General features: G+C 34.9%; 1 protein-coding gene across 5 annotated transcripts in view; it reads left to right on the plus strand.

The window, feature by feature from the left end:
• LOC119832284 (caskin-2) overlaps positions 1–24,067 on the plus strand; it is a 189,075-nt gene extending 165,008 nt beyond the window's left edge. For 3 of the 5 annotated variants that reach the window (XM_038355949.1, XM_038355947.1, XM_038355948.1), the window contains exons 2-10: positions 15,302–15,499; positions 15,956–16,152; positions 16,983–17,162; positions 17,800–18,012; positions 18,404–18,511; positions 19,129–19,272; positions 20,370–20,495; positions 20,957–21,538; positions 22,006–24,066. In XM_038355949.1, the coding sequence (XP_038211877.1) occupies positions 15,302–15,499; positions 15,956–16,152; positions 16,983–17,162; positions 17,800–18,012; positions 18,404–18,511; positions 19,129–19,272; positions 20,370–20,495; positions 20,957–21,538; positions 22,006–22,335 (2,078 nt within the window). In that variant the 3' untranslated portion in view covers positions 22,336–24,066. Of the gene's footprint in view, positions 1–15,301; positions 15,500–15,955; positions 16,153–16,982; positions 17,163–17,799; positions 18,013–18,403; positions 18,512–19,128; positions 19,273–20,369; positions 20,496–20,956; positions 21,539–22,005 lie in introns of all 5 variants that reach the window. The other 2 variants (XM_038355945.1, XM_038355946.1) reach the window with 2 other exon arrangements.
• The last annotated feature ends 278 nt before the right edge of the window (positions 24,068–24,345 follow it).

The following is a 24,345-nucleotide window of genomic DNA, read 5'->3' on the forward strand; positions in this document are numbered from 1 at the left end:
AGTAATGCGATTAAGAGCAGTCTTGTCACAGCGACGCTCGGTAACTTTAGTGAGATCCAGTGACTGACGACTATTAGATTATTATCACATCTGGGGAAACTCATTAAGGCTTTTGAGTTAAAAGTAATGATGAATACCAAACGATTTTAGGAGGAATCTCAGTGTACATACGGCTCGAGGCATATAATATTGGACTAATTTGAAATGTGAGATATTTTTTATATGTTTGTTAGGTAGAGTTATATACAGTATTATATTGAAATTCTACATCTTAGACGGCGATCCAAAAATTTCACACATATATGGACCATGGATGAAGACCATCGTTTGAAGTTTAGTTTGATACGTACGGAGACATTAGTTAGCTTAGTCAGCCATATAAACTCTTGCATAACGTAATAAATTAAAAAAAAACCTTCCTAGTATAACTAAGTGTTATAATCGTTCGAATTTTCCAGACAATCAAGATAATCGATACGTAATGTGCCTACAGCGCGAGTAATTGACCCGCGTTACGTGTTATGTCGGAATCCAGATAGCCTATAGGTTACCTATAGGTAATAGGACAATGCGGATGTTTTAAAATCGCGTGAACGATAATACGGCGGCGTGGCACGAACGCCGGATGAGTATCGGGTAACATTGTTGGTATTTAGCTTGCAATTGTTACGTGGAAATAGGCTGGTCGTGTACTTATGACTGCAACATATGTTTCATGTAACGCACCGAGCGCTGAACTATGTGTGCCTTTGTCTATGAATACTTGACAACTGAGGGGACACGTGATAACATAGTTAACGGCAGAAAATAAAAAAAAATAATTGAATATTCGTCCCGTCCTATTGGGATCGAAAGGAAAATATGTGGCGAAATCTTGTACTGATACCCACGGCCCCCGGGGAAAGGAGCCGTGGGTTATGTCGGTTTCCTACCGACTAAAATCTCACTGTATTCCATAGAGCCGTTTTAGTGAAGGGACCACGGGAGCTGATTAGTATACCCTACCCTTAGTTCGCGAACCATCTATTATTTAATAACTCATAAATATATTTATTGGAATACACAGTTTACCCACGTTCACACTTTTCTCTGTAAACCAATAAATTAAATACAAATACGTCTAGAAAAAACAAAACCTTAAACCATTTGTTATAACCCAGCACGCACTTATAAGACGATAATGCAATTAAATGCTCATTTATGGCGGTTAACGCCACCGCAAGTCCTAACTCACAAGAGACTTGTATGCTCGGCCAGTTGGCACCGAGATCAAATAAATAGCTATTAGATTAACAAGCGCACTATTAAAGTCCTACAAAATATATCATTGGCTTATCGCAGCGTTTTCAATCCAATTAACGGTTTTATCAAGAGCCGGTCGTAGTATTCATACATCTAACTCTTGAGTTCGGTGCAGTGTACGCTACTAATGCTGTTACCAATTAGATGGTTGTTTAATTTCAGACGGGCTATTGATGAATTTCTTTCAGTGGGTGCATGTATGTCTGTGGATTCTTAAATTTACGCACGCGCGATTTGTTCTTTCATTGGGTGATTTATAATCGTGATTTTTTTTTTCTCTAAAATATAAAACGAATCTTTAGAAAATGCTCATTGATTTCGTTATTAAAGAACAAACAGTAATCATATGAATGCCATGTTAAAATAAAAATTATAATGTCCAACGTAGTTTAAATATCAACAGCTGCAACTAATTGACGTCATTCATTTAAATTAAGAACGTTGCCATTAAAAAAAATATGCATCTCCTTATACAAACTGTTGCGAAAATGATATTAATAGTTTGTTATTACGCAATCTGATGAAAACTGATCTGCAATAAATCACTTTATTACAATGCATTTATGGTGCAATATAAAGTTCAAATTTGAGCCGCAATCTCTCATCGGAGCGATCATTCAAAGTCTACATTTCTAAGGCAGTGCTAGGGTTGTAAAAAGTTAATTAAATATTTAACCTGTGGGTCTAGCTTCCCATACACCATAAGAATCGACACTTTCAATACTTTGTGTCGTACTGTATCGAATTATTAATTATTACGAATCATACTTTATCTTTTTTCAAGCGGTATGCATACACATACATTGATATATCTATTTACGTATCAATTAGACTAACTCATTACATTCAAAATGATAAACTATAGATATGTAAATGTGATAAAAAAAATACACAATTACATAAAATTTCGACTTCAACCGGCCAGACCATAGCATGTCGAAGCTATACATATTACAATGTAATATTCGATGATCTAACCATTAATGGCAACCCTACAAATGCATTTAAGCGCCACATGGAGCCATCGTTTATTGGTAGGCATAAATAAATTATTAGCCCCTAAAGCCTGATATTGCCTGTAAATCAAACTGGTGGATTGATAGCGCTATGTCAAGCTGTAACAATGGATTCTATCATAAACTCGAAATAAACGTACCTATCTCATAATAATTTTATGCGTTTATTAATAATTTTATTGAGAATAGCGTGGCATCTTTGAAATATTGAATGTCCGCAGTTTAAGTTAGAAAATGATCGAGTAAATCCCAATGTTTTTTGTTATATTTCATACATACTTCAAACGGCAAATGGATAAAATATATTTCAACAGAGAAACAATGATTTAAATTGCTAAGATTAAAATCTGCCAACAACAAATTGCCGCGATCAAAACTGTTTTAAAATGATATCTTATTGCCTTTGATTTATTTTCCGTAAAATATTTATGCTTTTGGAGTTTACTTTCTTATACTATTGTTCAATTTCAATGATAACTGGTTTATTTAGTTAAGTTTTTATTAAAAAATTCAAAGCTAACAAAATAATCATTAAGCATATTTAATTTAAAAGTTCAACTGCCCAAAGTCAACATAACTATTACACTAGATTAAGCAAAAGAGATGTCATGTCTTTTTATTTGACGAGCATTGACACCAATATATAATGCCTCTAGCGATTAGATGGCACGCTTTCTCCATACATTAAGCGCTCAGACCACTGTTTGGCGCCAAAATTCCTATCCTATAATTTGACAGTTAAATAGCTTTTTCTCGTTATCTGTTCAAACTGGCACAGACTATCTAACAGCCTGGTACAGATTCGTAAGACGTGAAGTTTCGTAAAATATAATTGTAATGGCCTGACACTTGGGATTTAGTGTTCTATTCATTCGTCTGCATGCATCAAAGACTTGTTAATCTCTTGATCTCCATGCTTCTTAGATTATTCAACAATCGTGTTAAGAACTTCAATAGTATTTAATAGGAACATCTTGACCGACTTTGTTAGTCACGATTATTGGGCACTCATACTAAATGTATCTACGTGTGTAGCTTAACATGACTTACATGGCTCTAAAATGAGAATATTAAACCGTACTATACGATTAAACTAGCAATAGGATCGATTGTGCGCCACTTTGTTGTAAATTTTAACGAATCCTACTGTATCCTACTAATATTATAAATGCGAAAGTTTGTAAGGATACAAAGACTACTGCACCGATTGCAATGAAATTTGGTACGAAGACAGCTGGACAACTGGAATAACATATAGGCAACTTTTTATCCCGTTATTCCTACGGGATACGGACTTACGCGGGTGAAACCGCGGGGCGCAGCTAGTTAATAATAAAGTTAAGAAAACATTGAGTTTCTTATTTCTATGAGATGTGAGAAGGAGGCTAAATAAAATAAACCATTATGAAAGTACAAAAGAGCATTTCTTCTCACTCTTTTCTATTCTTTCATCATCCGATGAAGGGGCGGCCCAAATATCCAGTGTCGTAAGTAAGAAAGTCGGAAGAGCATTTCTAAGAAAATCATATTTTCCTAATGACATTTGATAAGAAATTGACTCATATAATTCACGTTCTTATTCTCAGTTGATACCGACCGGCCGCATAGCAAAATAGGTTACAAAATAGTTAAAAATAAGTAAAAGGTATTAAGTAAATTATTCAATAAGTTTCAAGGCAAATTGTAGTTGTAATTTTCAATGGCTGTGACATAAAAAAAAGCAAAAAGCAATAAAGAGTTGAGATCTTACGATATATCATCTCCGTTAGTTAATATTTAAATATCATAACCTAAAGATAAATTATAGTGCGGGCGCTTCCTATGAATTTTAAAAGTCAAAATAAACATAATAAAATCATAAATGAGCAAGTTTATTTGAATATTATACAATACTAGAGTATGCCTCCGCTATTTGTGTCAAGATTTGTGAGGCGCCATCTTTATGTACATGTCGTCTCTATTATATCGCTTGGCTATTTTCTCTAATAAATGCGAATTCTATAAGGAGCAGTTCACAAAATACGTCACACGAAAATCAATCACATTTTTTAACCCAATTGTGTCGTTTTGTCTCAGTTTCTGTAACCCCCCTAAAAATATTTTATTAAGTACACCACAGAGGTCTAGCGCTTATTTCGAAAAATAAATATAAGTAAATATTGTCATTCATTAGAATAAGACTATATGTATTTAAAAATCTATGTATTTACTAAATACGATAATAAATAGTGCCCCTAGTAATAGATAAAGCCTTCGTGGTCAATCAATTTCATTACACTAAAATATTTATTTATTTAGCAGGCAACTTGTTGCTGGTTTATTTATTTATATACTTTTTTTCTTTCCAGGTAAGTGCCAGTTCTTGACGTCGAATTGCTCAAAGTCGATAAGCCAAAAACAGTGTGAATATCGCTATTAAAACGAAAAATTTAGAGATAATTTTTCTTTTATTGTTATGCAAAAAATAGTTCGAAATGTTCGAAAATCTGGATCGTGTTCTGTCATAACCACATAATTAAAACTTTACGACACACAACCTAAATTATCCATATTGCCTTATACGTAAAATACATTTTTACAAGTTATACACACAATATTTGCTTAATAAAATTCTTGAAATTCATTCACGTCGGCGAAAGGACTGTGCGTCCCAAAACCGTTAAATAAACTCACTATAATACGGCAAAATTAAAAATGTAATTAACATCGGCCCGCGCCCGTGGGGCGATGCGACCTCATTAAACAGTCGTGTAATTAGCTATTTTGTAAGTGCCTTATTCATTAATTTACGGGAAATTAGCGGTGAAACAAAGGAGTGTTTTACATTCGGGTGTAGTTAGCACATAATTATTAATTCATGGCGCGAATTTTGGTAACACTAATGAAATTTCGATGAATTTTTGATGGTTTGGATATTAGAATTTTATACCTTCTGTTATCAGAGTATAGTTTATTTCAGTTCAAATATTTTATTAGAAATATTTAGATGGCTTGCCTAAGGACAAGCCTATAATCTATAAAGAAGCATAGCGAAAATCTAAAGCGAAACTTTTTTGTTATCATTTAATAAAGGAAATTTAATAAATATCATGATACATCAAACTTATCATTAATTTTTTAGACAACTGTCAAGTTTACATATTTAAGTTAATAATAAAATATTAGTAACCGTGCTTCTATAATTATTAATGGTGATAAAAAATACAACAAAAGGTTGCATAACTGTGAGCCGCAATATGCTGATAAAAACGTTTCGTTTACGAAAAAACGCAAAATTCGAAGAATACTTTCAAATTCAAAGGCTAAGACGGCATACAAATACGCCTATAAGCCTACAATGAGTTTTTACCTGTGGCCATCATTCGAATGTTGCGCGCGAAAGTGACCAAAGAGCTTCATTATTTTTTTTACGTAAGTTTGGCAGATGGCCTCCACCATACTTACTGTCATTAAAGTGTAATTGTTTATTTGGTTTGCTCATTTATAACTCAGATTCGAAAAAAGTTGCCTCGATATAAGAATTTTATTAGCATTCGTCATTGTTCATATCGGCTTGTTGATAACTAAAATTGTATAATTTTGTGGAAACTTATTAAAATAACGATATTACATACCAAAAATATGGTTCTACTAGTTCCGAATGCAATTAATACTCTCTTGATATGAATTATCATGTCAATGTTGTCAAACATGTACATTGTACGGTTGAATTAGTTTAATTAATTTTATTATTATGCGGCTGACACACCCGAGTCGTTATATAAAGGTAGCTTGTTAGTTTAACTCAATCATTAAAAAGTTCATTCAAATTTTTTTATAAAAGTACACAACAACATATAATCTCGATTTTTCGGCTGTGAATTTTTCCCGCTCGAACGGCATTTTAAATATTTGAATTAAGAGTGTATTTACAAAACTTTGTATTCATATTATATTCATATTGATAACAACGTTATATCAATATAGTTCATTAAAATACTATTTTCTGGTTGATCTTGATTAAAATTGTTTTATTTACATATTTGTTACATATGAAAGGCAGATAATACACAGCAATGTACAATCATTAAAGAGAACGTCGCTTCGTCCCATTGTCTTCATTTTGTAAACGAAACCGCAACTTAAATTTCCCTCAGTGTTTTGTTTCGAAGTTTCTAGAGAACAGTTAAAAAGTGTTTCTCGTCGTTTACACGCTGAACGCTGGTTTTTTTTTTATTTTATCATTGTTTTTCGTAACAACAGAAACATGTAAATGATCAAAGTTGGATCGTTCCGCTTTTTGATGTATGTTGTTTGTTCGGTTTATAATGCGACGTTTTATGGGACAAATTATTATCTGACATCGAGCTTCTTTCTATGTTTATGTTTAACGGGTCGCTTTTACTTGAACTGAATAATGTAATGAATAATTATTAATTCTATACCGAATTTAACATGGATATATATTTCTATAAAATAAAAGACTATTAGAGAAAAAATTTCTAACATTTAATGTGATACGGTTTAAATATTAAATGTGATACTTATTAAATATTAAAAAAACTTGTGCTTTTGTTAAACGTGCCATTTTTCGTACATTTAATATTAATGTTACTAAATCGTACTCCATCCTTAAAGCTAAGCGGTAAGACGAGACAGTACTATTTTAACTCAACAAACACAATATATATACTTAGATAGATACTTTTTGCTCTGTAGGTATATAGATACCTATATTATTGTGAAATTGAAACGATTGCTATAAATAAAGCTCTTTATTTTTCATAGTTATATCACAAAGTTTCAGACAAATCTGACTATAAATCTAACCAACACGTATGTCCTATGCCACTATCCCTTTCGCCAAGCGTCACCAACTCGTCAAACCCAGCAGACACGGTGTCACGACGGATGAAAGCCGCGTCGCCAATCAAGCGTCACCGATTTTACTGATAACGATGACCATGACATCGCTCGATGGCGAACCGCTGCAAATATTGCGACACCGCATCCTGTTAGAGAACAGCATTCTGCGTGAAGGACGAGAACATATTATAGGTTTCTTTTACTCGATATATTGCGAGGGTGCTATAGTATTATATAAAGAATATTTGTAGTGGATATGTGGATAGGTTTGTTTAATTAATTTAAAACCTACTATCCTACTAATATTATAAATGCGAAAGTTTGTAAGGATGTGTGCGTGTTTGTTGCTCTTTCACGCAAAAACTGCTGAACCAATTGCAATGAAATTTGGTACGTAGATAGCTGGACAACTGGAATAACATATAGGCAACTTTTTATCCCGATAATCCTACGGGATAGGGACTTACGTGGGTGAAACCACGGGGGCGCAGCTAGTCTATAATAATGAAAAACATCCAAATTTGAACTAAACAAACTTAAATAATACAAACCAATATTTTAGCCAACTTTTCTTGCGCTTAATATATTTTTGATTAATAGTTTAAGCTTATTTTCGTCCGAAATCGCCCGAGTCTGAATACCATTAACCTTAAACCAAACATGGCTTAGTTGTAAATTCGCATACCTGATGTGTACAAAAACAATATTAGTTTTGAAATTTAACTATTTAACCCGTGCGAATATTCCGCTAGTGTCGATAAAATCTCTCCTAAATGGGGAATTACGAACATGTTAAAACCATTGTAGAAGGTGTAAATAATCTGAATTTTGTCCCGTAAGCGTTTAGATGTCATATGAGATAAGGGAACTACTTTTATAACCATTTAATGAGCATGTTAAAGATTTTTATCGGACGTATCGCAACATCTCGCACTATTATGGTTCACTTTCGGCTGGACATAGGAGCCGGCTTATGTTTTTAGAAAGTAGGTGTCATATTTTATTGTACATTAACTTTCTGATATGGTTCATTTTGTTTTGACGGACTCATCGCTAAGTTTAATTTTTTTTTTTATATACTTGGGTTATTCATCGAGATTAGAATATTCAGAAAGAAAGAAAGAAAAACGTACATTTTTTCGAATAAATGTTATGTTTAAACGTAATAATTACAAAAGGATATAAAGCAGTTAAAATTATTGAGTAAGATAAACCAAAATGAGACAACGAATCTTGCATTCAAAGCACAATAAATTCAACATTTAAACTACATTCATTTGAAAGTCTAGCGCGTTTAAATTTATGAAAAACGCTGTTATATCAGACTAAAAGGTCAAAGGAAACAACAGACTGTCTCGTTGTTTTGCCGTTATTGTTCCTGTTCACGTGGATTATCCGGTTAAAAATCTTATGTCCTTTATGTGGTTTAAAACTATATGTATACCAAATTTCAGCCAATTCGATTAAGTATATACGTTGTTATACGTGGTTTTGGCGTAAAGAAGAAACGTATAGACGAGTTACTTTCGCATTTATAATATTGGTAGGGACGAGGATTTTAACCTCATATTTGTGTATACCTTGTTACCAGCTAATCGTAAAGAAAGCCTGGATTGTCCATGTATACATAGCGGATTAATTCTAACAATACCCATGACCTCGCCACTGAAAACGGCGCGACTGCTAACAGTGGAGTTAAGTCGGATGTCTACTGTATTATAGGCAGTATAGTGAGAGATTGATATAAGCCAGAGTCTTTTAACCAGAGCCCTATCCTTTTATGAATAAATATGTAGTCATTATTATAGACACCCCACCTCTTAAACACATTTTAAATTCATATTTATGATAGTTAAAGAGAAAGCAGTTAGCCGCTAATATAATCCGAGTATCCTGCAAGCCTACGTGGGACTTCCTCCAGCCAGCTCCCACGGTTATCAGATCAGATAAACGTGTTGTGACTCGTGACATTATCTGTTAGAGGGCAACTTTCGATTGACCACACTCCAAACACAAATAACTGTTTAAATCGTAATGTTTTGTTCAATTTAATTCGCGATATGATCAGTTTTGTGCGGGATATTTATCTAGATTTTATTGGTGCGTAATCCAACGTTGTTGTAGCTAATTTTGTGATTTACTAATTTAATTATGCTAAATCGTGTCATAATCTTAGTTTCTTCAAATAATGTGTAAAATAAATAGTGATGTGCGCATACGCATACGCATACAAAGTACGAGAATTTATTTTTAACTTTTTTGTTTCGATACATTTATATGACATATTTTAAGAATAAAGAAAAAAAAGAAAGAAAAAGAAATTAAAAACAATATAGCCAAGTAGTAAATTCCAATTAGCCGAGGGTAACATGGTTTGTTTCTCAATTTTTCAATAGATGGCGCTGATGACATTAACTAAGAATGTGTATTTATATTTCGATCAAACTTGGAATGTACGCGTAGCACTAATACAAGTATGTTGGACTCGAACACGATTCGGCGGGACGGGATTCGAACCCCAGCGTTCTCTTACTCCCATTATATTCTGGTGTTGATGACGACTAGTCTCCTCACCCTGCATAGTGGGACAGATGAAATGGTGGTAGCAACAAGTGGTCCGTCATGTGATGTCTGCTTCTGTTAAGCCTCCGACATTTTTTTTATTGATTTGTTTTATTATAAAAATATTAATGGTATCTCTAGTGTATAACTTTAACCCTCAAAACAATCCATATCTAATATCGTTTTTTTTTATTAGGTTTAATTTAAATGGAAGCACATGGTAGCACATTTCAAATATAGAAAGAAATATAATAATAGGTTAACCCAGTAAAAAGAAATGATGTAACAAACACAAATAGATAAGCTCACCTTTTTTGTTATGAAGTCGATTGAAAATAAATAATTTACAACCACAAGAACATAAATTTAAGCAAATAATGTCGAAGTTTTAAATTTCATTAAAGCCCTCTTTAATGACGTAATCGGTACTCGCTACCATTATCGTTAATTTGAGTCGTTCAGTGAATTTAATAACTTAATAAGTATAAATTACTAGGTAACGATGCTTGGTTTATGTGAATAAAATATTTTTTCGTAATAGGTTGTCTACCACGAATGACTACGGTATGTTGATAAAACTCATTAGCGGTTATATTAACTTTTTGTAGAAAGAGATTTTACTTGAAGAATAAAACAATTTAGTAAATTTAATGTAATTTTTTATTTTAAAGCATTGATCGGAATTCGGAATACTTACATCTTATTAAATAAAAATATTTCAGTTTTATTTTGTTTAAAATGCTTTGTTCTCCCGCTTGCCATGACATTTGTTTTATCATTTTATAAAATATTTTTTTTTGAGTGGGTCTGAGTAGGTTTGCGTGTGAAGAGCTGGTTAACTACTAGGTCAAATACTCTGTACAAGTATATTTTACAATTTTGTAATTTATAGGAGGTTCCTGACCTATTCTTTTATTTATAAAAAGCTATTTATAGCGAAATACAGAATTTGAATAGTAAAAGCTAGTACAGTAATATTATCTGTGGTGAAAGTGTGTAAACAATATTTATTTTTTATGTTTAATTGACTATTGAAACTTTAAATAAACATTGCCTAAACGAACTGGTCTATTGGTCTGGTCTGGTTAAATATGCTATAGTTTATATCTCTATACCAACGATTCGATTTCCCCATTAAAATTTTCAAACCGAAATAACAATCTCCTGTTAGGGGCACATGAAAAATTCTCACTCAACCAACTCGCCATAACATTAACGAGGTGAAAGCTTCACTTCATAATCAATCCATTGTTACGACCGTTCTAACGCACCTACACCTGCAAAATTTCCTACCAAGAAACTGGCATGGGTACGGCCTTCGCAGAAAATGTCAATCGACTTCCATTTTAGTATTTCAGCGAACTCAGCGAAACGCTATTTTCTAAGCGGTTCCTTCTTGTTGGCCTTTGTCTTTGGGTGAAATTTCAAAGCGCTAAAACAGTTGAGTTGTTTACACTGCAAATATGACGAGAACCGTTATTTCATATATTTCTAATTTAATACAAATTGCCTTTAAGTGTTTCGGATAATGGTTGAGTAATGCTAATGAAATTTATTACAGTAACTGTTTCGACTTTGTATGGAACGTAATCATTTTTTATTGATTATTTAGAGATTCAAATTGTCCACAAATTTTATTTTCGAACTAGAAATTAAACCTCATATATCTGAATATGAAAAAGATTTAACAATTTTTTTATGCAAAGAAGAAAGTATGTTCAGCTTATATTTATACATATCTTAAGTCATTCTAATACCTAACCAGGATGTTTATTTTATCTTATCGCAGCATAAATATACATATTTCTGCACTGTGTGAAGCAATAAACATTAGTGCTTTATTATCTCTCTCTAACCTATATATATAACCTAATGCAGTTATTAAACAACATGAAATAACAATTTGTCATATTTATCGATATAGTTTGTACCGGAATACTAATCTATTCATTATTTACATTCACTTGTGTTTTGACTTTTAGTAAAGTGACTGTATTAAATCAGAAACGTAATTATCTGTTATAAACACATTATTTGTTTAGGTTTATGTATCTGTAGGTATCTAAATTAACAACCAATAACAATAGATACATATTTGTACCCTTAGAATTTCTAGACGTAAGAATTGGTGCAAAAGATATTTTATTTCAAGTTATTTAACAATAATATGCTGCATAGTTCGGTTTTATACAAGTTACCTTCATGGTTACTTTCTACTAATTAGACTAATTAATAATAATAGCGCAGCTTCCAAGAATTTTGTAAGTACTATGACTCAGTGATCTTTATAGGTAAATTTTTAACGAATTATCATATCTATCGGCAATAAAATTTAATACCAAATTCAATACAGTACTCATATTATTTAATCAAGTAATTATAAGACATAAATTATAAATGTAATGTTTTACTAATGTACCTCATAACTTGGTTTAATATTGGATAATTAATATAACGTGTACCTATCTACTTTATGATTATTGTATTTTATTTCGATAGGTTCCCACGACATACCTGCTTGCAGTAGTTTCTATAGTATTATGTTATCTATGCTTATGGCAATATTGAATTCAGTATCTTATTCTCAAAATAATTTCATCGCACTATTATCTTGTTTAATTATTATTTAATAAGCATTTATTTTAGTTAGTCCTTTTTAATGACAACAAAGTGACTTTGAATTTATACGTTATAATATATTTATAATATTTCCACGGAATACAGACTTACGGGTGAAACTCTTCAATTTGGATGCCAGAACTGCGACACAGATAATCTAGCTTACATCAAATGCTAGCAAAAGCTTAGCATAACGACGTAGGACGTACGTAATGATAAAGATAAATTATCCCCCGATAATAAATCGAGTTTGCAAATCAAGTAAGCACTAAAAATAACCGAGCAATAATGTTGGCGCCGCATAATTGTATTTTAATAAAGTCTGACGACGTAAAGAATGTTGTTAGAACTGATCTTACAGATTTATTTCTAATCGATTCACACAACGGCGCCTAGATGGCGCTAAACTACAATTGTAACGCTAATTGATTTAATTACAGCCATTGTAGTTTTTTCTTGCAATAAATTGTAATTATGTCAATAACAAGGTTCGATACAATTCATATTAATATTTGCGAGGGACGTTTTCCTGTTGTGGAATAATTGAACGATTTATTGAAATAAATACAAATATATTTAACGTCAATACATGTATTATTTTATAATCTGTTAGTAAGGCTCCTTGTTTATATGAAAATTTCATTTAATTAAAAAATATATAATAAATAAGGATCAATGGTAAGCTAACAAGCAGTAAAACAGTATTTTTTTAAAGCAGTATTTTTTTGTTAATTTAATTGTTTTTGTGTGCAATAAAGAATATTTCATTTCATTCATTTCATTTCATTCCATTTCATTTCATTTCATTTCATTAAAACGCATTATATCAACAAAATATTACCTACACATACAAACAGTAAAGAATAACAACACAAAAACATAATTCGTTTCGCGTAACTTTCACATGCCACTGCTTATAAAAGTCTATCAATTGCGGCAAACAAATCATGTAGAAAGGAGAATAACAGCGACGCGACGGTTAAAAAATAAATCAGGTTTAACAACGCCGGCGCGAAAGCATTCCGGATAAGTAACAAATTAATGTCATTATATCAACAGTAATCCCCGAAAATACCACTTTTATAGCTCCTTTCAAGCTCGTAAACCGTGCGAATGTAATGCCCAAGCTTGGAAGGAATCCATCAAACGTGGCCAATGGGAAAAGCCTCTCGAGTACCTAATGTACCTAGTTCGAAGTGGCCTGCGAAGAGGTTGCGGGTTTTACTAGGTTAATGTTAAATGAGTAGATTTTTAAGAACTCTGATTGGGAGTAAATTATTAGATACTAATACTAATTCGAAGTACTTTAATAGATGTTATTATGTATAAAAAGCTTCCGCTTGGAACACTTTATGTTTTAAAAAAAATCTCCATCAGAATCCGTTGTGAGTGTAGTTTTGAAGTTCATACATGCATAGGGACAGACGCGGGAAGTGACTGCTTTAATAAATATAATATTGTTCTATATTCATACAGTATACTGTAATTTCACCGGCATCACTTGACCTACATCGCTTGAAAGAATGGATAGTTCTTTATCATTTACTTGAAATATGTGTTCCTACGTACTGCCATACTAATCTACCTAAGTAGGAGCAATGACTTTCTTAAATCATTATATTTTTGACTTGGATAGGTAATATTAGCTACAAAAATTTTATGTTTCTTTAATAAATTTTTATTTATTCAAGGAAAGTATGCACTTAGTACTTACGATTATTAATATCGACATATAAGTTGCAATTATAACCGTTTCTTAATGGCTGCAAATTGCCAATATCATAAATCTTCGATTTTATAAGCAATTGGATCGCTTAAATATATTTGCAAGAACACCGATTTAGCGAGTATTGATGGCTGTAATTAATGCACTAAAATTAAGATAAAACACACGTAAAATGTTTAAAAGCGAATCCATACGTTCACATACTTATTAATATTTTAAATATTTGTAAACATAAAACATACTACTTATATAGATATAGTTTCGTGAGTTTGAAATTGTTATATCAGATATAAAAATAGATGTCGCATCTCAACCTGTCTAATCAGGTTGAGATGCTTGCTATCGGCGCCGATAATATAATAATATTGTATCGGTGTCCGACTTACTGAATGCTTGTTATTCGTACAAAACAAGCGACACATTATTTTAATGCTTACTAAAACAATGTGGAATTCGTTATGTACGAAAGCCGATCAAAATACAAATCCATATACAAAAATGCTGAATTTATAAGCCGCATCATAAGCACTACAAGACGGTAATTAGCAGTCTCTTTAAAGATTACTCTGTCAATTTTAACCGAGAAATTAGCGTCCATCAAATGCGATAGGATCTCCGCCGATCATGATTGATGGTGGTGGGTTATAACCGAATCTTCCCTCTTCGTTTATCAGCTGGGTAACTCATCCCGCTAATGCGGCCGACGCCCCTCCTGATAAGGTTTGACGCGGATGACGTTAATGCCTTATTAGCTTTGTAAAAATATACGTTGAACCGTGATGAGGTTAAATAATGAAGAGTTTCGGGGTGTTATCATGGAGTAAAATGTACGGTGGAGTTAATATACCGGTGACCTACATTTTAACGCGATTTCTTACAGCTCAGCATTTTGTATACAAAAGAAATTGAACACTGAAATTCACATCATAACTAAGTCTCTTTAGTTTTTAATACATAGTTAGGCTTCATCGTATGTTTGTTTTTGCAGTAGATTGAAACCTTATAAAGTTAGATCCCATCTTATTCTCATAAGTAAACATTTGAAAGGATAGCAATTTTATGAAAACAAAACATCTATTGTATTCTAGTTCGGCCAAACTTTGTAAATAACATGTTGCGTAACTTTACAATTTTGGCATCTGATTTTACGGAATAAGGAGTATTTTTGACTGACTCTTCACTCCCCAGTCTATTACGATTGGCATTTACTACACTAAGGTCTCTTTTCCAGTGGGCGGAATGTCACGAGGCGGCGGCGGCGCCGGCAAGACGGCGACCGCGAAACGGGTGCCGCCCCCCGCGGTGCCGGGTGACGCGTTCGGTACCCCGCAGCACAGGCACTCCGGGTCCAGCTTTGGGTCGCAGGGGTACGCGTCCTGCGAGGAGCAGCCGTACCCGCAGCCGCCGGACACGCCGTCACATACTCGCGGTAAGTTTTATGGATTTATGAGCAAATTTACTCCGATTGGATGAGAGCAAGTGCCGAATCCTTTCTCGTTGGATGTTTGTTGTGAAACATGCGTGTGTTTTGCTTCTACGCTTGGGAAAACTTAAGGTGACTAAATAAAGTTCCAGTCGAACAGCAGAAAAACACTATAAGCTCTGAAATATAAAAGAAGTAAAAAAAATATTTTTCCCACATCTTTAATATTAATCTTAATAATCATACAAGTTGTTTATATTCTATAAAAAAAATCTTACTGAAAATATGTATAAACTAATCAAAGTAACATCTGAGATACCTAACTGCTAAGCTTTTCCTTTACGGCCCTTTATCTTATTAATAAGTAATATTTTACAAACATTTTATTATCTGCATACATAACATACAACTTAAAACAAACTGTGCAGCATCCCGTGTCAATGTAACAACGTAATCTTCCAGATGACCACTCAGACTACGGGAGCACGGTATCCGGGGTGTCCGGGGTGTCCGGAGCGAGCGGGAGCCTCGGCAAGAGCCCGGCTGGAGGCGGCACCTTCACGTTCCCGCCGCCTGCGCAGCCGCTCACGCACAAGGCGGCCGTGTACTATCACCACCAGCTCGCGCTGAGCGATGACCAGGGCATTGATATGACACAGGTATTATTGTGGTTAACGTGATATACATGCTCGTTGGCAACAGCACAGATACAATAATACTAGACTAAGCAATAGTTAGAAGTTGCGGATACGAGCCAGCTCCCGTGACTCCTTGACTAATGCAGCTCGACGGACCACAGTGGGGTTTTAGTCGGTAGGAATCCGACATAGCCCACGGCTCCTTTCCTCGGAGGCCGTGGGTATCTATGTAAGATTGCCCCACTTAATAAAAGGCAATAGTAAGAAAATAAAATTTTGGCAATAAGAAATATACAGTAGACTAGGAACGTTATTATGTATACGTCGTTTAATTTATTTTTGTATTGTCGTCTCCACTATATAATGTCAAACTTGAAAAAGTAGCGAAACTCGAAAAAGATTATTTTTCTTCTTATTGAAATCGAATAAACACTGCTACTATAGTCATACAGCCATCGTGCTTTTTATAGCCTTGCCATAAATTACCTGGCTATATACGAAGAATGATCCTATGTGCATATTGGCATGTCCACTCCCAATGAACTTTCCGGCGCCGCCTGAATAGGTTATTTCTATCCTTTATAAAATATTAGATTTTTCCCGCGACTTCGCACGCGTCAATTCGGAGTAGTTTAATAGATGTTATTATACATATAAACCTTCCTATTGAATCAATCTATCTTTAAAAAACCCATCAAAATCCGTTGTGCAGTTTAAAAGATTTAAGCATACATAGGGACAGTAGAAAGCGACTTTGTTTTATACTATGTAGTGATAACACATAAAAATATCACCCTTCTTCCCTGGCTTAGCTACACAATTTCTTCAATAACACAAGAATATTTTTCCAGAGCCCCGGGCGGGACAGTCCAGGATCCTCGTCCGGTTCCGCTGGGTCTGGGTCGCGGCACTCGTCCGCGTCGCTGGACAGCGGGCGCGCGTCCGGCCGGATGCCGCACCACCACCACGCGTCCTGCCACTGCGGGGACACCGTAGACAGGGTGCGGGCCATGATTGCGCAGGGACTGCCGGTGGGTATAACGCGCTGTTGGAATACTCAGCTAAATTTGCTCATAATTTCATTACAAATTTCATAATAGTGAGTGAAATAAGACGGATACCGCAAGGACGTCTTAGCTGATGACGCAGAGAAAACTCATTTTACATTATTAAAAAGTAATACAATATATTATGCATTTTGGTATAAGAACACACTTATATTTCAATAACTCCGGCAACACACACACCATACCCCTGGTATTGTGGGTGCAACTAGGCGACCTGGAGCACTTAACATCAGGTGACCCGTCTGCTCGCTTGCCTGCTCTATCACATAAAAAAAAACTCTACAATCCTGTTTCGCCATGTATCAATTATGACGTTTAACAGGTTGTGACAAATTTAAGACTTAAAAGAATATCTTGAAATTCGAAAAAAAATTTATTCCGACGATCATTCATTTAACAATTACTAATTCATCTTATATCTGTAACAACGCCATCTAGTCTTTCACTAAGCAAAGTTAGTACCGTAGTACCTAGAAAACATGTACCGCAGTAATCCAAGTTCTGTTTACTGTGATAATACTTATTAATTATAATTATTTAATGGTTATTCTTCTACACTACTGAACTCCCAAAATAATATAACACAATTGTATCACCCCAGGACCCAGACATAATCCACGCGTGGCTAGCGGATCTCCAAATGGAGGAATACGCCCGTCTCTTCATAGAAGCGGGCTACGACCTCGCCACCGTCACGCGCATGACGCCGGAGGACCTGACGGCGGTCGGCATCAAGAAGCCGAACCATCGGAAGCGGTTAAAGGCGGAGCTGGCCAACCTGAACGTGCCCGATAACCTGCCGGATTATATACCGGTGAGGAACTGTTTATACTGAGCTTTAAAGATCTAGTGCACATTGACAATGAATATTCCATTGTACATTTCGATTTCAGTTCTATTTCCTCTGTATTTAATTATTTATTAAAACACACGTTTTATATTCTGATTAATTTGCTCTAGGCTAGCTATCTCTAATAATATCTGTTTGAATAAGCATCTGAATTTCTGGTGATATCGATCGAAATTTCCAAACGTAATTCTACGTATATACGTACTCGTCATATAACATCTAGGATCCTGGTATGAATTTCCATATAGAAATGAAAAGAAAATCTCTATTTCGAAGTTCTATCTATCTTTAACCATCCAGATATCTCTCTATACGGCACAAAACTTCGAATTTACAAGTTGCGCGCACTTTACAGGGCTCTCTCGAAGAGTGGCTGCGACTGCTTCGGCTGGAGGAGTACGGGCCGGCGCTGGTCGCGCAGGGGTACCGCACCGTGCATGACGTCACGCAGCTAGCTTGGGAGGTCGGTATCAGACAAATTATTTATGGTACTGTTATATATGTCCTGCAGATCGCGTACTTAACGCGCGTCAGAGCTAGCCTGACGCCGTGTTATGATGCGCAATATACCTATCGTCAAACAGAGCGACAACTCTCTGACGCGCGTTCTATCTGACAAATCTATAATGAATGAATATTTATAAAAAAAAAATTAAGTTAGTAATAGAGCGTTAAACAACTTTTTTTCTATACCCTGTCCCACAAAAAATAAACAAATTACATATCCGAACCCAAAACATGTCAAATCGAATAGTCATCGAGCGTATCAAAAAAAAAAAAATAAACATATATCATTGCATGCATGTACTACAAAATCACATTGATTAAACTGGCGAACTCAAACTGAATCGATAGCCTCATATTCTGTGATTTCATCCGCTTGCTGTGCTGTAAATTTCCTATCTATTCACTTTTTATTAATTTTCATAATTACAATACCAAGTAACGTCTTTGTATGATAAAAACACTTCATTGTTTTGACCTAATGCACCTAATGTGCAACTGTATATTCTTTTTGATAATTTTAACCTTGTTTCTTATAAAACCATGATATTGACAAACAATGCAAATATTTTACAGGACTTAGAAGACATGGGTATAGTAAGGCTCGGTCACCAAAAGAAAATACTGTTGGCTATTAAAAGAGTTAAGGATATCAGAGCTGGCAAAAGAAGCATCAGTAGCCAAGGGTCCCTGGATTTCACAAGACTGCAGCCTGGACAGGTCAGTAGATAAACTAGCAGTGTTGTCAATTAATGTGTTGTAGTCATGTCATAGGTCTAGCTATAGATTTAATTATCTGTGATTTTTATAACAGCAACATTTTTTTTTGAATATGGCAATCGAAACGATTATTCATTTAAAAATGGAATTTTATAATTTATGTTCTTTTAATAATAAAACTAGAACCTGTGACCGCTGTTATGAAAGTTGACGGAAATAAAAAATAGCAATTAGAGTTTTACTTAATCTCAATTTAAAAATAGTGCTCCAAAGCATTTCTTCAATAAATATATTTAATTCTACAAGATTTAATTTTTTAATTTAATTTAATTTTTATAAGTTCACTCATTAACACTTTTCATTTGTCATTTCCAATATATATATATATATATATATTACTTAGCCTTAACATTTTTATATCTAAATAGAACATTTAAAATGTTTCTTTTCTTCACTCATTTACCCAAATATTTACCTACTAAACTAACTACGCTTAATTAACTGAAGCGTTTTAGTAAAGCTTTCTGTTAACAAATAGCGAACGTATTAAAAATATAACATTATACTATACCTATTAATAATCGTTTATATAATGTGCAGCACATAATTATTTGCAAAAGATGTCGACACGTTATGGGAAAATGCCGTCCGTTCTTGGGCGAATTGGTTTTGACATTATGATGTTAGCACATTCGAAATTTAAAATTTTCCCGATGCGTTCTTCGTTTTCATTTCGCTTAGACCTTAGACGTCTAAATGTCCATCGCCATTATCGACGCTGTTTCTACAGCCTTGCGACAGTTAATATTGATGAAGTTAATAATTATTAAACTACAAGTTAATGTGATCTCAAAAAATTAACTTAAAATAAAAGGTTTTTGTACCAAGAAACCTAAAACATCAGTTAGCGCTTCTGCAAAATAGCTCTTTATGAGTTAATAAATGATCAAACAGTTTAAGACTGTTGCGTCGCAAGGTTGTATCCCACATCACCTGTCGTTCGCTGCATCCACCTCATACCACTAGCCCGAAGCAGCATGTGAATGTTTTGTTTTCTTTTCTTTTTCCAAACACAAACCGCACATTGGACCTAAAAGGATTTATATCCGAGGGAGCAATACCAGCATTGGGAGAGACACGCAAGGAGTTACCATAAACCCCCCGATCTAAACTTTGATGCTCTGCAAACGCCCCTATGTGGCACTGACTTGGTCCCCATCCAGGTATGAGTCTTCCTTTGGCACAAGTCGTCAGTATGAACGCACCCTAAGCACCCGGCTTTTATGTGCACCCTTGTCTTGAATTGCAATGTTTTCGATGTGTGTGTGTGTGAAGTTTTACTCTTGACCTAGGTTAAGCCTGCACGGTAGATATTAGATATTCAAATCGTATCTATGTATTTTTATGAACTTTTAATTAACATGTAACAAATTAGCATGGATTGATTCTTTAACAATTTTTAATTTTACATTAAAATAACTAAATGATTTAAGTAAGTTATAATGATTATCGTGTTAATATATTTTTTTTTTTCATAATCAATATAATATGTAAATTTTTGAGGAATAGCATGATTTAAGTAATGTAAATAATACCGCTGCAAGTTATGTAATTTGATAAAGATTACACTCGATAGCACCACAGAGCCTGTCAGACACTATTCTCACATGTAAACCATTAACAGATACGCCATCCACGCGGGAAATCGTTGGAAAGCCTAGAAGACCCGTCCGAGAGGACGTCGCACACAACATTCTCGCCGGAAGCCGGTTTCTACTACGGGGGACAGTGGCGGCGTTCATACGACGACGGGGACATAACGCCAACAAACGACAGCTCATACGAAGGCGGGGGCACGCTGCCCCGACCGCGGGGCTTGGTCAGACCGCGTCCAGTCGCCAAGATCCAAGCGACGCCCGCGTACAGGGACAAGTCGCCGGACTACACGTACGACGAGATCGCGTACTCGGCGCGGCTGCAGCGCGTCGCGTACGGCGCGAGCCCGCACGTGGCGCGCAAGCCGCCGCCGGAGCCGCCCAAGCGCCAGAGCTCCCAGTACGCGCCGTTCACGCGCTTCGGCCAGACCACGGTGGAGATACACCCGGAGAAGAGCCTGCCGCTCAGCCTGCCCGCCTACCCCAGCTCGGACTCGCTCAGCGTGTCGCTGGACAGCACGGGGCTGCTGCCGCCGCCGCCCGCGCCCTCCTCGCCGCCGCGGCGGTATGAAGAGGACAAGATGAGGACCGGCTCGGATGCTAGCTTTAAGGTAATTATGTCATTAAATTATGTACCCATTACCCATTTTTTTAATATAACCCAACGTAACACGTAAAAATTTTATCTAAGCCTAGTAATTTAGCTTTTAGAAATCAGTGAAAACGGTTTATAACTTGTGTTCTGAGAATTCATCAATATTTGACCCAAATATCATCGCTTTGCATTGCAAAGCCTATTAAGTCTTTGTGACTGGCTGAGATTTGTTATCGACCGACTTCATTAATTTAGCACTTATGTAGAATCGCAATACACTCTTATTACATTCAAACTTTAACATACTTTTCTAACGTAAAGATTTTAGAAATTATCATCAATATCGTTCCAATGTCATTTCAGATCTTATCTACCTTTAAAAAATGTGTTCACTTATATCCTAATTAGAATAAAATGAATCCATAATATTATTCCCATAAAAATAGCTGCTCTCTGATATATACAGTACACATTTATTTCCAGTCGAGCTCCAGCACGGAGTCGGACAGCATTCCGTTCGCGAACGAGAACGCGGGGACGATAAAGCAGAACCGCGGCCAGATAGCGGGGCGGCCGCACGGCGACTACGGGCGCGCGGGGCTGGCGGGGCTCGGGGGGCTGGCGGGGCTGGGGGGGTTGCCGCCCCGCGCGCCCGCAGACAAGCCCGCGCACCTGCCCGAGCACAAGGACGAGAACAAGAGCACGGAGCCGGTGGACGTTCTGAACGACATAGGCAACATGCTCGCGAACCTCACGGACGAACTCGACGCGATGCTGGAGGAGGAGAAGCGCCAGGGCCTGACGGATTCCTAAAATTTCGTGGACGCTAGTGGAACGCACTCGAATAAATTACGTTTAGGCGGACGACGGATTCCAAAGAGCTGTTATGATCGGTTGACGTTTCGATGTGACGTTGGCAGGAGTAAACGTAGAGTGATGTTTGCTGTTGCCAGACGTAAAAAATCCATTGAAGTGAATTAAATCCAATATCTGTTTGTTCAAATCGCGCAGTGCTTAACGTGCTTGGTCATTTGCAATAGGCTTGCGTTTAATTTGTACTACTATGCTGCGATCACTGCCCCTCTCCGTCGCAAGCTCTTTAAATAAGACTTAATAAACCTTCATAAAATATTTGTCTATGGACAAAACATTTTTATCATATCATGACACATGAGCCATAAAACTTCCAACATTCAATTTATGTAATATTGTATTGTATACACGTAGATTTGTGTATTTTTATCAAAATGTTCATGCGTATTTATGTTTTGAATTGGTGTTTTATGTAATTAACATTACTTAATGTATTTTATTTATAAATGTTATGTAGTTCCTTATTTAAGCATTATCTGTGGTTTTTATTTTGTGTTTGGTGGAATAAAGATAATTGTAGTCGGGTTCAAAAGCAGATAAATGGCTATTTTTGTAAATAATTTTACTTAAATTATGTCATAGATAAAATATATCCAGTAGCTAGTTTTCCATGTACAATAAAATTGTAGAATACTTGATATAACGTATCTAGGTGATTAGTTAGAATTTATACAAAATGGTAGCTCTAGGTTATAGTGTGAAATGTAGAATTTCATCAGTGAATGTAAAATAGGACCTTCATCTGTACTACGTTATTATATTATATCATTGTATGTTACATTAATTCGTTTAAAAAATCATTTAATTGGATATCTAACAGTATCCCTTGCTAATTAATGATGATCAGTGTATGGACACAGATAACGTACAAATATTAAAATACTAAGAAAATAATTCACTGCTTTCGCGGTATTTTTCGCTTGCTACAATTCATATTACCATACCTAACGTTAAACAAACAAAATTATTTTCGATTTCAACAATATTCTGAATGAGAATCATGATCTCTGTATGTATAACAGATAATGGCTTAACGTGATATTGAGATGCCATAAAATATTCTGTATAATACATTTGTGACTGTACTTCTAACATACCTATATAACATTAACACACCTAGATGTATATAATTCAACAAATATTTAATTTCCAAGAAAAAATAAACAATATTTGTAATTTTATACGCATAGATGCCGGAAGGAGAAATAATGATCTACTGTTTATGGCATTTACATTGAGGCAGAGTTCAAATAATTAATAATTATACACAATAAAATAACCCGTATTTAATATCAACAATTTGTACATTGTCTCAGTGCATTGCCTGTTATATGTAATTTAGCAATCGAATGTAGCGCATATTTTTATTAGCTTTGTACTGTAAATAATAGAATCAGTGTTTCTACATCCTTTGATACCTAACAATTCGTATTTAGAAATTTTGTATACCTATCTGTAATGAGCCGGCCGTCGCTCACATTCATAGAAAGGTGCTAGACTTTTGGCAATTTTGAAATAAATTTAGGATCCCTTTTATGTTTATTTTTTGTTCATTGAACTTCCTAGTCAAAATTTACTGAGTGGCGGCTTTATTATTTCATGTATCATAATTTACATTTTAGTTTTTATATGATAATTAATTATTCTTTACACAGCTGTCTCTTATTTTATAATTCAATTATTAATTGAATAAATATTTGTAATATTCAAAGTTTGTTTCATTCAATATCGCATCCCCGAACTATTTACATCTGATTTATCGATTTCATTAAAGACTTAGGTAAATATTTTAAGGCAATAATAAATTAAGTAACCGTAAATAGGTTTAAAAGAGAGAAAAACCTATATAATTTGCGCTATAATTTGGTTTTCCCGTTCTTTTTACAGCTTGTGGGATTATATAATGAATCGAAATATACTAAATCTATAGTCCGCGTCACGGAAGTAACT

Source organism: Zerene cesonia, chromosome 15 (assembly GCF_012273895.1).
Source record: "Zerene cesonia ecotype Mississippi chromosome 15, Zerene_cesonia_1.1, whole genome shotgun sequence".
Classification (NCBI taxonomy): Eukaryota; Metazoa; Arthropoda; class Insecta; order Lepidoptera; family Pieridae; genus Zerene; species Zerene cesonia.